General features: G+C 36.0%; 1 protein-coding gene across 1 annotated transcript in view; it reads left to right on the top strand.

The window, feature by feature from the left end:
- F13A1 (coagulation factor XIII A chain) overlaps nucleotides 1-13398 on the top strand; it is a 187842-nt gene that overhangs the window by 76714 nt on the left and 97730 nt on the right. Inside the window, exons 5-6 of the mRNA XM_045841731.1 lie at nucleotides 8060-8178; nucleotides 10635-10742. Of these exons, the coding sequence (XP_045697687.1) occupies nucleotides 8060-8178; nucleotides 10635-10742 (227 nt within the window). The remainder of the gene's footprint in view (nucleotides 1-8059; nucleotides 8179-10634; nucleotides 10743-13398) is intronic.

The raw sequence follows: 13398 nt of genomic DNA, 5'->3' as shown, positions 1-13398 counted from the left end.
ATAACCAAATGGGAAGAGATAAGTGGGAAGAGATAACCAGTCTTTCCCTTCAGATATATTCTTTTTTTGTTGTTATACATTCCCAAAGCAGTAGTTAGAATGCCCATCCCCCACACTTAAAGTGAGCCTACTCCCCAGTGGGTGAACAAAGTGAAGAGCAGCAATCTGGAGTCCAGCTGAAAAAACCACATCGGAGCCTAAGGTCTTCCTATTTCAGAGTGATGTGTCTTCAAGCTGCATCATTTTAGCAGAAGAAAACATCATTCAATTTTGGTGACATTAGATTCATTTCCTGAAAGGATTATTAACTGCATTCTAAGAATTTCACATTCTTCTTTTGTTAACCATGAAGAAGTGAAAGGGAGTTAGAAGGTCAATGGGATTCCAGCTTCGGCTGCAGATGGAATGATGGTGTACCAGCACAGAAACACCAATATTCTCATTTACAAAGCCAACAGTGGCTTTAACTTTGCAACTGAAATACAGACCAACTATACTACAACATCTTCAAATGGCAAAAGTACAAAAAAAGTGTTACAAAATATTTCAGAAATAGTGTATAGTCTAAGTGCATAGTAAACAAAAGCATTGAAAAATATCTTGCCAGGAGTTCAGCCTAAAAAAATTATTACCAAAGCTAAATATTTTTATTTTACACAAACTGTGCTCAAAAATAGATTTATGGGACTGATTTCTGACTAGAAATATCAAAGAATCTATTAGTCTAGAAACAAATACCTTAACTGAAATGAGTGGATAGAAAAGAAACAAGGAAGCTGCCTACCCCGAAAGTCCTTACTCATTAGGATTTTTGTAGTATTACTGTGCTAACATATTTCCCTTAGTTGCAAAATGTGGTAAGCATAGAATTAATTATTGCTATTTTCAAATGAAAAAAGAAAAGAAAAAAACAAAACAAATTAAGCCTGATACAAACATGTGTCAATTTACAGCTTCAAGATGATTTTTTCTTTTTTTTCTTGTTGTTCAGTTACAGTTGTCCTGTCCTTTTCCCTGTTGCTCTGTGTTTACACAATAGTCTCTAGGCAGCATTTTCAGACAAAAGTTCTTTTAATTTATCTTGATATGTTGTAAGTGAATAAATTACACTAAGCAGTTATTGTCTTATTTATTGTTTGTTTATTTACTCGATAAGTTTTTCTTACTCTTAACTCTGGAAGAGAAAAAGAAAAGAGCGCACATGTAAAATGAGAGGTGCAAGTGCAGATAATTCACAGAAACTGTGGCAGCTGGAGAGGATCAGCACTCATGTGAACCTCATGCCATGTGATGCTCTCCAAAGAAAAGAGTCAATCTTTCTGGAGCCATTTAACAAGGATTTTAAAGAAAAACTTCATATTATAGTCAAATCCTTTAACACGTTCATTTGTATTTAAAATCAGTTCAGCTATCAATCTGCAGCTGCAGTACTACCTATATCATGCATGCAGGTCATTAAAAAAGAAAACTGGAAGAATGCCTTTCTCCTTCCAATTAAAAAAATTCTTAAGCCCTGGCTGGCGTAGCTCAGTGGATTGAGCACGGGCTGCGAATCAGGGCACAGGCCTAGGTTGCAGGCCACGGCCCCCAGCAACCGCACATTGATGTCTCTCTCTCTCTCTTTCTCCTTCCCTTCCCTCTCTAAAAATAAATAAATAAATCTTTAAAAAAATTAAAAAATTCTTTAATAGAAGTATGGAAAAGTAATACTAAATTTAGAATGACTTGTAAAGGATGTTTATAACAATTGTCTTAAGTTTAGTGTATAAGGTTTAAATTTTTATTTCTTTAATTTAGTTTATGCATCTCTTATCCTGCAAATCTTAGTTTCTAATGTCATCAAGATAATTGCTTATATTATACTGGCTTTAAAATACCAATATAATATTACTAAATATTATGGTTACTAAAGCAGTTTACTTTTCTTAAAAATTCTGTTTGCTTATTTTATAGGGGTTCCTTTTGTCCTTATGTCATATTGTACTGGGAGTGTACAGTGAAATATTAAAATAACTTGAAGTAATTATCTGTGGTTAAGCCACCAACCTATTACACAGTCATGTTCATTTGCTTCATTTTAGTTTCATTTATTTAGAAATTGCTTTGTATTTCATTTTTATTCAGTTTTGTTTTATAACCTTACAAAATATTTATATGACTCCAAAGTCAAATTTGCAAAACAAAACAAAGATACTTCATAGAGAAAGTCCAGCTTACAACCCTCCCTTCCCCTCAGATAATAACTTTGTTAATTTTGGCTTATCTCTACATTTTAAAATATAAGCACATATGTGTATGTATATACCATATTTTGCCATATATGCTGCACACACACGTTTTTGGCCCAAACTTCCAAGGGAAAAATCTTTTGTTTTAATTTTATAATTCAATTTTTAATTTATTTATATTTAGAAACAAAACCAATTATCATACTCTAGGGTAGTATTTTGCAAAAGGATATTGTTATTGCTTTCTAGAGTTTCACTTTTAATGCATAAGCATAAATAAAATAATTTAAAACATTTATATAGATGTGGAATTAGTACTACCCATGTATAATGCACATTCTTATTTTTCCCTCAAAAATTTGGGCAAAAATGTGCGCATTATACACAGCAAAAATACAGTAAACGTGTATCACTACCTATTTACCTCCCTTCTTTCTTAGTTAAAGGTAATAAACTGCCCTGGCTGGTGTGGCTTAGTGCATTGAGTGCTGGCCTACAAACCAAAGGGATGCTAGTTCTAGGGTGCATGCCTGGGTTGCAGGCCAGGTCCCCAGTAGGGGGCGTGTGAGAGGCAACCACACATTGATGTTTCTCTCCCTCTCTTTATCCCTCCCTTCCCTTCTCTAAAAATAAATAAATAAAATATTTTTAAAAGGTTGTAAACTATGTACATATTTGCATACCTCACTTTTTTCTTAATCTAATAACAGATTCTGGATATCCTTGTACAGCTTCCCAATGCCTTTACTCAGCTGCATACTACTCCATTGTATTAGTATCCATACATCATTCAACCATTTCCTTTGACAATATTTGGGTTGTATCCAGTATTTTGCTATTAAAAATAGTGCTTAGATTGTGTGTGTGTGTGGCATTTTGTGTATTTGGGACAGATCTCTAGGAGTAATTTTTCTAAGTCTAAGTACAGATGCAGATGTAATTTTTCTAGACACTGCCAATTTCCCTTTCACTAGTGTACAAAAAATTGCATTGCTACAACTCATACATAAAAGTATCTTTTTTCTCCACAGCATTCCAATAGAGTATGCTATCAAATTTTTGCCAATCTAAAAAAAATGATAAATAGTATTTCAGTTGGAGTTTTAATGTTTCCCATTTTTCTTTGAGCAAATTTAAGAATATCTTCATGTGTTTAACAAAAATTAAGTTTTAAATCACACATTTAATATTTTTCTATCAATGCCTAAAAATAATTAATATATGTAATCTCCTTCAGGACATGACAGGAACCACCATGTCCACACAACCATTACCACTTCCTATATTTAAATCATTGGGAATTTTAGTTTGATGTTGTTAATATTTTATATAATTTCTCAATACTTTTTTATCAGTTTTTATAAGGCTTTTATATTTGCATTTTTCTCATTCAGTACTCTGATTAACCTTTAGAAAGAAGATGTGCAAGTTATAAAATTTGAGTCCTTTCATGTCCAAATATGTCTATTGGTTAACTTTAATTTGAATGACAATTTTGCTGTGGGAATAGAATCCCAGATGCAAAATCACTTATTTCTTTGGATGTCCATGATATTACTGTCTGCCTTTTAGCATCCAATAACACCTTTGAAAGGTCTGCTGTCAAAAAGGAAAGTTTTATCTATGAAAATATAGTTTTAATCTCTTTTTATTCTTTTATAGAAATTTTTAACTGGACTTTAAAGTTTTTGCTTTTTCTTAGAAGTTTTGACATTGAAACAGTTTGCATCTAGGTGTGAGTCTTATCTTCATTTATCAAGTTTAATACACTATGATTCTTTTCAGTTTTGACAATATGTCCTTTTTTAGAGCTGGGAATATTTTTTTCTCTTATATTGTTGACTACTTTCTTTCTTTTATTTTTCCATATGATCTTTTAATAAAATGTTTTTTAAGCAGATGTTGAACTCTCTGGATATCTTCCAGGCTTCTTACCATACTTTCCTATTTTATGTATATTTTTTATTCTAGGGTTCTTCAGTTTTTCTGGAAAGTCTCAGGGCTTTCTTTCTTGCTTCTCGCCCCTAATGTTATGAATTTAGTATATGTAATTTTTGGTAATTTCAAGGAATCTGCAGTAATAATAGAGGTAGATGAATATATCAGTTATCTTTACAAAATGATCTCAATTTTTAATTAATTTTACATAATTACACTTAATTTGTACATGATTTTTGTTTAACATTTAAATCACTTGCTACCTGTGTAATTTCAGTATCATTAAATATTTTTTCAAAGTATATCTTAATGGCTTATAATTTCTGTTTTGTAGACAAATAATTTATTTGGGAACATTTCAGACTTTTTTCCCCAGGTTTTCATTATTATAAGTAGTGCTATGATGAACAAACTCTATACATATTTTTTATGCATTATTTGTATGGGTTAGATAGGTTCATTACTCTGAATCAAAGATCACATATATTTTCAAGGTTCAATTTAAAAAATAAAAAATAAATATTGTAGTTATTACAATCCCAATAGTAGATTGACGATTCATCACACATTGACTGATACTGAGTATTATAAGTGTAAATGCATAAATAAATTTACATATATATTCATATATATTTTTTCCTTTAAAACCTTCACAGTCTTTTGAATACTACTTAGTTAGAACTGTTTTTATGTATGTATGGTCACATTTCCTCTCCTGTAAAATGGTTTTCCCTTTGCTGACTTTCTTTTGAACACTTTATGATTTTTTAATGAGTTTTGTATTTGCATCTTTCTCAAATAGCACATTTATCAATTTATTGAACTTTTTACATATAAGGGAAGTTTACTAACACTTTCTGTTTCTGTAAATGTTTCCCTAGTTTATTATATGCTTTAAATTTTACCATATTTGAAACACAAGTTTTATATTTATATTAAATAAAATGTATTAATCACTGTTTACTTTTGATTTTTTCTGTTATTTTTGTTGAGGTAAAACTTTCTCATCTAGAGACCAAATAAATATTCACTTTTATTTTATTCTGGATTTCTTATGCTCTCCATTTTTAAATTCACATATAAATTAATTTTCAGTTTATTTTGATGTACAGAAAATTTACTTTTCCCCAACCAGTTTTCTTAGCTGAATTTAATGAACACTTTAGTTACTTCCTTTGATTTGCAATACTTTCTTTATTATATGTTAATTTTACAGGTAGAGCTATACATATTATAGCATCTATTTCTACGCTATTCATTTTGACTCATCTTTTGACTCATCTCCTTTTATACCAAATACTTATAATTGCTCTAAAACCCAATCTAACATGTAATATCTTACAGGATAATTTCATATATATCATATATCATAAGGAAAACAGATTTAAAACATTCCGAAATGGCTCTTCTAGTATTCAGTGGTCGTAAGAGGAAATTTCTATCTCAGAAACAGGCACTTGGAACCCAAGTGGCTAAAATGTTTATTATTACAATGGGCACAACCATTAAATCACTATTAAAACAATAAAAAGAGAAGGAACTTTTCTTTTCAGGACATTTGAAAGTATTTGCTGAGTGCCATATATGTGCAAACAATTAGTGCCTTTTCACTTACACCCTCACATTATTTTCTTTTTTTTTAAATTTTTTTAAAAGATTTTTATTTTTATTTATTTTTAGAGAGGGAGGGGAGGGAGATAGAGAGAGAGAGAGAAACATCAATGTGCAGTTGCTGGGGGTCATGGCCTGGAACCCAGGCATGTGCCCTGACTGGGAATCGAACCTGCCACACTTTAGTTCGCAGCCCGCACTCAATCCACTGAGCTACGCCAGCCAGGACATTATTTTCTTTAAAAAAAACCTCTTCTTTCATGCTTTCACCCAGAAATATTGGCCTCAAACTTGGTTGTCACTTCTTCATGTGTTATCCACATGGAATGAAGCTGTCATTTCCATGTAGAGTCATAGTTCCATAGAGAGATTGCTGGTGAAACCATGGCCTTGGGCCCCTGGAGCCTGGCAAGGCCAGCAGTTTGAGGCATCAAAGCTCATACCTGAAGGGCTCAGGAAATGTTGCTGCACACCTGCCCTGTAACTCTGATTTTTTTAGAAAGATAAAATGACTCCTGGGCGAATAAACTATTGCTACATGCTACAGTAGGAATGAATCTCAAAATAATTAGCCTAAATGAAAGCAGCAAGACCCCCTGAAAAAAAGTACATACTGTATGATTCTATTGACATAAATTTCTAGAAAATGCCACCTAGCTTACAGTGGCAAAAAGCAGATTAATGATTCCCTGGTGGAACTGAGGGGATCAGAGAGAGGCTCAGATAGGAGGAATTACAAAGGGGCACAAGAAACTTTCAGTGTGATGGGTATTTTTATTATTTTGATTGTGAAATTGTACACTGTAAATGTATACAGTTTATTAGACATTGGTATATATGTAAGCATGGTGCAGGCGTGTATTTACATTTGTGTGAAACCAGGCAAATGGTAGGCAAGAGGCAGAGAACAGAATGAGGAAGACACAAAAGTATTGGAGAGCAGGCAAGACCAAGGAATCTCCAGAGGATTCCATAAAAGCTACACACAGCCCAGAATGGGGATGGAAGCTGGTAGCACTGAGCAGTACTTTGCAAACCTTAATTTGTATATAAATCCCCTGTGGTTCTTGCTAACATGCAGATTCTGCTTTAGTAGGTCTGAGCTGGCAGCTGGGCTTCGGCATTTCTCACAAGCTTCCCAGTGGTGCTATTCTTTCAACCAGTCTTCCAGTAGCAAGGGGCTAGAGCATTTGTTGTCAACTTTGGTTCTATATCAGAATCGCTGGAGAGCTTAAAATAAATAAATAAATATTTTTTAAAGCCTTGATGCCTGGGTCTCACCCTCCATCCCCAAATATTCTGATTTAATAAGTCTTGAGTTCAGTCCAGGAATCAGGAATTTTTAAATATACCCAGATGATTCTAATGTGCTGCCAAGGTTAATAACTACTATTCCAGAGACAGTGATAAAAACCTTTCAGGGAATGAGGAGGAAAGAACCCTGAAAAGGTGACAGGGATGGCAGGCATGACCTGGGCCAGAGAAATGTAATGAATGAACCATGTCCCCACTGAGAACACAATCTGACCCTGTCCCAAACATGTAAATTTACCTGAGTGTAATTTATACCTGTATGATTCTGCCTGTGTTAAAGATGCTTTTCGTGCTTCCACATCTGCCCTGGGAATGTTCCAGTCTGATTACCAAGTAGGCAGATGAGTAGCGTGGCCTTTCTAACTTTAGAGCCACAGGGAAGAAAAGTTGTTGCAAAGCAGGAAGCTGACCAGAGAGGCTGGTTGGGCACCTACTTCCCAACACACCCATAACAATTGTCCATTGAAAGGAGACAACCCCAGGCCCCCTCTTCCCGTCAGTGATGACAGATGATGCTGCAGTCTTCTAATGTGCCCCAGACCTGTTTTAAATATCATTTTCAATTCAGCTAGTTTTCTATTAACACTAAAATGTTGAAAACTACTTTTTGATCTGGTTACAGATTTGTATCTGCCTCATAGAATTCGGACACTAAAACTACTAATGCACCAGAATCCTAAAATGTTTAATGAGACATGTCCATTTAATTGTGCTGCTTGGAACTTAAAGAGCCAGAGTTTACTAGCATTTTGCTGGCAAATGTCATCATTTACAGACTGATCTTGGCTATGGATTAGGTTCACCAATGCTAAAATTATATATTGGGAAATGAGCTATATTTAGTGAAACAAAAGACTTGTTTTCATTTAGTTGATTAAACTGCAGTATAGGAACAAAACCAAACAAACTTCAAATATATTACTACAATCTGGTTTGATAATGGTCATTATGTTTCACTTATGATGCAGAGGATGCTGTGTACCTAGAAGATGATAGAGAAAGAGAAGAGTATGTCCTGAATGACATTGGGGTTATTTTTTATGGAGATGTCAATAACATCAAGACAAGAAGCTGGAGCTATGGTCAGGTGAGCCATTTAAACTTTGTCATTGTCAAGGACATCTTTGCTTAATATTTTTGTTACATGTATCATTGAAGGGTGCCACATATCAATATTAGACAAGTATAATTTCCTGCTTTTCAGGATCTGAGACTCCAAGATTGAGAGCCCAGAAGTAGAGATTTAGAAAGGTAACTGTATAATTTATCAGCTGAAATCACATATCTTAGGTTATTACAATGTGACAGAGATCAGAGATTCTATGGAAAACATGGCATTCTAGTGGAGGTGCTCTGGCATCTTAGTACAGTGAAGTCTCATTAGCTCAGACCTTGCTCTGCAACCTGGAATGGACTAAGCTTTTTTCTGTTCAGGAAAGGTGTTTTGATAATGATGCAAAGGATACAGCAAGCTGTGTACCCAACTCAAATAAATAACTTTTTTTAAGTGTTAGTATAAAATACTGCTGATTGGAAAAGAATGTTACCATTTCATCAAAGGGGGGGCCACTGTGCTTCTACCTAACAACACATTATTTATCAGCTGCAACCTGAAGTTACTGTCTGGATATAAAATATCTTAAAAGGGTTTCATTTAAGACATTGAATAATTCAAACTATTTCAGTTTGGTGTCTTTAACAATTGAGCAAATGGATGCTATTTACCATATTTCCATAAATAAATGCATGTCCTGTGATTCAGAAGCAAATGTTTCTTAGCAGCATGAGAGGGGATGCATGTGTCTTTCTCAAAGTTTTGGCTAAGAAGATTGGAAGTATGCATGCTGTTCTGGTGCCCAGGGTGGAAAGTTCACAGAGCATGAAGAGTTCACAGGCCTCCCCAGGTCACACAATATTTTCTTGGCTTCTTCATGCCTTGTTCTGACTTCCACAGGGACTCTCCCTTCACCCCTCACCCCTGCTCCAGCCTGACCCATGGCACCCGTGTCACCACTAACTTGTGTCCACCTGGCTTTGTCTCCTGCTCCTTCCTCTTGACTCCTGAGAGTCACATGCCCAGGGCTCAAGCTTGCCACCTGCATTTCTGACATCCCATCAAGCTAATGGCCTATGTCCTCTTCCCTTGTTTTGGACCCCTGCCTGGCTACCTGTTATAAGCTCTCCCCTTCCCAAGAGACATATAATCTTTGACTATTGCCTATTGTCTGGTACCCTTGCTCTGGGTCCCTGATTCCTAACTTCTAAGTGTGATTCTCTTAATGTTCCCAATGTGACAATCTATAGAGAGCTAATCAGAAAAATGTCTCCAAGGAGGGCAGCCAAGAGGACTAGAAAAGGGTCCTCCTTAGCCAGAATGTCTTTGATAGTCACTCTTGAACACAGACACTTTCTATCTCTATTGTCATTCAGAGTCCATTAATTTAGGACCTTAAACATTAAGAACCAAGTAACCCAGTGGTGTGCAGTGATGCAGAGAAACAACTAGTTCTATGACTATTCTTTTACCTCTCCAGCAAGCTAGTATCATGTCCCATAGGCACAGCTGAAAGGTTTTACTTAAGAAGGACCAGAATAATGAGTTCTTTATATCCCTGAAGAAATAGTGTAATTACCTGTCACCACTTCCATTGCATGTTTAGAGTACACATAGAGCTGGTATTCTCACTGGATTTAATAAAGAATCACATGGTACTTAGCCAGCAAGATTGTGGTTTCTGTCATAAGTACTTGTGTGGATAATTACAAGGTTTCTGTATTCAGAAAAATCTCCTGTACAGTGAGGTACAGTATAGGTGAACCCTTCCTATTTTGTCATTTTATTACTACTTTATCCTCATTCCTTTTTAAGAAAATACTGGTGTTGCAAATGGCTAGCTGTTCTCTCTAAAAAAAATTGAACTGACTACCAGGTTGCTCCCTTGATAATACAATCTACTTTGTCCTGCCCTCTCTTTGACCCTGGGTTCACCTTGTCTCAGAAGCAGGAAAACCTTAGACAGACATTCACTGTACGAGGTCTCCTTCTATTTCCCGTGCAAGGAATACAGGCCTGCTGTGCCTTCCTGTGATATACCTGAGAGCCATTTATTTTCTAGACATGCAAGGACTCATGTGACTGCTGAGGTCTCGAGACTTTGGCCTGACTTTGGTACATCATCAATTCTCTTTGCCTTGGGCACTGGAACCAATGTGTTGGAGAGACCCTCTAAATTAACTTGTACAGTTTTCATGAAGAATTTCAAGTCAGTTCTTGATCCTGAAGAACTGTACATTGATTCTCTAATGGTTCTGTTTCTGTTTCTAGCTTGCTTTTAAGTTCTTATTTATTTTACTGAGAAATAAAAGAGGATGTCTCCTTTATTCCCCCCTAGTATGAAATATTCAGTATGAAAGATTATGAGCAATTACTGTATAGAAAATACACATTTCTAAACACTAGGTTATGGTTTCATTTTATTTTTTGCTAGAGAGTATTTTGCTTGCAGAGTAGACATTATTTCTCTCTTTTTTTTCCCCAAACAGTTTGAAGATGGCATCCTGGATGCTTGCCTGTACATGATGGACAGAGCACAGATGGACCTTTCAGGCCGAGGGAATCCCATCAAAGTCAGCCGAGTTGGGTCTGCAATGGTAAGCAATGACTCCTGAGTGCTAAAATCAAGTCCACGTAATTTACCTCAGTATAAATGCCAGTTCATTAAGAGCTATTGAAATGGTGACTTAAACTTTGTAATAGTATGCAATTCTCTGAACTTGTCATGTGCTATAAAACAAAATTCCTATCTCAGTACTGTATGTTTCTCTGGCTTCAGACAAATGATTATAAGGTGACATGGGACTACTTGTTCTTAAGAATCTCTTGCCTAGAATAGGAACTAAGGAGTGACCATGACAAAACATGAGTGACCATAATCAATCAATCAATCAATTAATCAATCAATCAAACATCAAGGGAGAGCAAAAAATATACAAGACACAGCTTTTCTCCATATTCACACCCACAGTAAGAGTAAAGAAATAAATGACTCTATCTAATGCTAGCTTCTATGACACTAGTACCTCACCAAGGTCTTTATCATTTATAAAATGGGTTTTGATTCTTCATAGTAATCACATAAGTAGGGTGGGTATTACTCATGCCATTTCACAAGTTAGGAAGAAACTGTGTGATGACAGGTTGTCAGTGACAAAGCTCCCCCTAGAACTCAGGGCCTGCTGACCCCAAATCTAGACATTTCTCCCTTCCCCATTGTCCTGGGTAGGGGATCCTAACGTATCTTTGAGAATGCAGACATCCTGCAGTGGAAACAGCTTCCTGGGAGAGGAAACAGAATTCCCACGAGTGGGAAGGTTGGGGGTCAGGCATGGGGCTGAATTACAGGTGATGCCCAGCTCTCGTGCAGTCCTGGACTCTGCTGACAGATGCAGCACAGAGATCCCGCCCTTGGTGCACAAGAGCCATTTAAAGCCGATTCATGAGCAGAATACTTCTAAACACACATCAAGCTAGGTGCTACCTTATTCCATGAAAGGCTGAGCAAAACAAACAAAAAAATTCTTCTCTTAACAGTTTCCTTAAGTTTTCTTAAAAATAAAAACCTGTCTTTGGAACAATTTTGAGTTTGGTTTGAACTAAATAAAATCAATATTGTCCAATCAGTCACTATTAAACTAAGAATGATATGAGATATAATTTCTGGTTATCTCTTAACAAGGGTTGTTTTTATTTATTTTTTGTCTATAACCTATTTTTTATTTGTATTCAAGTACAATTGTCTTCATTTTCCCCCCACCACTCTGCCCCACGCCACCACCCCTACCTCCCACCCTCAATCCTACCCCACTTTGGCTTTGCCATTTTTTTTTTATTTTATTAATAACTAAGCTACATGTGGATTTATGAAATAGTGTAGCTTAAACAGAGGAGGTAAAAGCTAACCTCTAAAGGCAGTTTTGTTTTCTGTTGTTAGTTTACATTGCACATGAAAAGAAAATGAATTCTAAAGAATTTAGGAATTTATTTATAATAACTATTTATAACATGCATTAGACTTGCAGCCAATCACAATTTTTTCTGTTTCACAGACAAGAGTCCCCTTTTTCTTCTCCTTTGAAGTCACTGTGACAGGTTTGTAGTGAGAAGGGAAGCAATAGCTAGTAGTGTTTACATATAAATTCCTTCTCAAGCACCCTAAAATGGCACGCTCATCAGCCTAAGCTTACTCACACTTTGTATGTATTTTCACTAGTCCAGAAATTGCTGCCTACCACAAGCCAATGGGAGGGAAGCAAACACGAAGCCGCTAACCCAATACTTCCCGTTAATGGCATCTGGCCAAGTGGAGGCTGTTACATTTTGAACTAAGCACATAACCTGAATGCAAATTGCCTTGAAATTTTAGTAATCATAAAAAGCCTATGAAGTTCGCGTTTTGAAAGTCTACAACAGAATCTATTCAAGGAATGGTTTGGTTGGTTTGCTTTGTACTTTGGAGGGGGAGGCCTTGTGGTGTTAGAGGCAATATCTCTATTTTCATCACCAGCATTGTTTATGTACTCAAAGTATATGTTTGCTAGTTTTCAAAATCCTTTCATAATTATTATTTCCTTTAATCCATAAAAGAGCTCCATGAATAGTTCTAAAATCTATTCAGTTATAATGATTTTAGAAAGCAAATTCAGCCTCCAAAACCAGTAAGAAAGGTGACACTTTTAAAAAAAAATCATCTGTTTTCTGATCATTCAGGCAGTTCCTCTCCTGTTAACAAATCCTGGAAATATAACATGAAATTGTTGAATGAAGTTAAGCAAAGACTGAAATGAAAAAAAAACAACAACTCTCAATTAGAGCTTTGCTTCAAAGCATGAGAAGATGTATTTAGAGAGCTCAGAAAGAAAACGTTCTGAAGTTGCGAGTCTTGCCAGAACCAAGACAGAGAGGCCTGTGTGCATTTTCCCAGGGTACTGGCCCCATCCACAGGAAGAACAGAGGCTCAACAGGTTGTTTGGAGTTGTTCTCAAACATCTCCCCAGCCTGGTCACTGAGGCTAGAAATTCCTTTCACAGGATATAAGTTCTGAAACGCAGATACATCATGACACATAAATGTTCTGAGAAGGGTAACACACTGACCTCCGTTCATGCTGAGAAGAAAGTGATGGAGAGCAGAAATTTCCTGGGATCAGCTGTTGCCAGGAAGGAGTCGGGGTGAGCAGCCTGGCCCTGGTTGGGCACCTGGAAAGAGTGAAGTGGGGACAGGAGGCAGGAGCAGAAGCCTGGGGCCCCA

This window comes from Phyllostomus hastatus, unplaced genomic scaffold (assembly GCF_019186645.2).
Source record: "Phyllostomus hastatus isolate PE091 unplaced genomic scaffold, TTU_PhHast_1.1 phas_contig_37, whole genome shotgun sequence".
Taxonomy (NCBI): Eukaryota; Metazoa; Chordata; class Mammalia; order Chiroptera; family Phyllostomidae; genus Phyllostomus; species Phyllostomus hastatus.
Note: the sequence above shows the minus strand (reverse complement) of the source record. Positions and strands in the feature narration are given on the sequence as shown.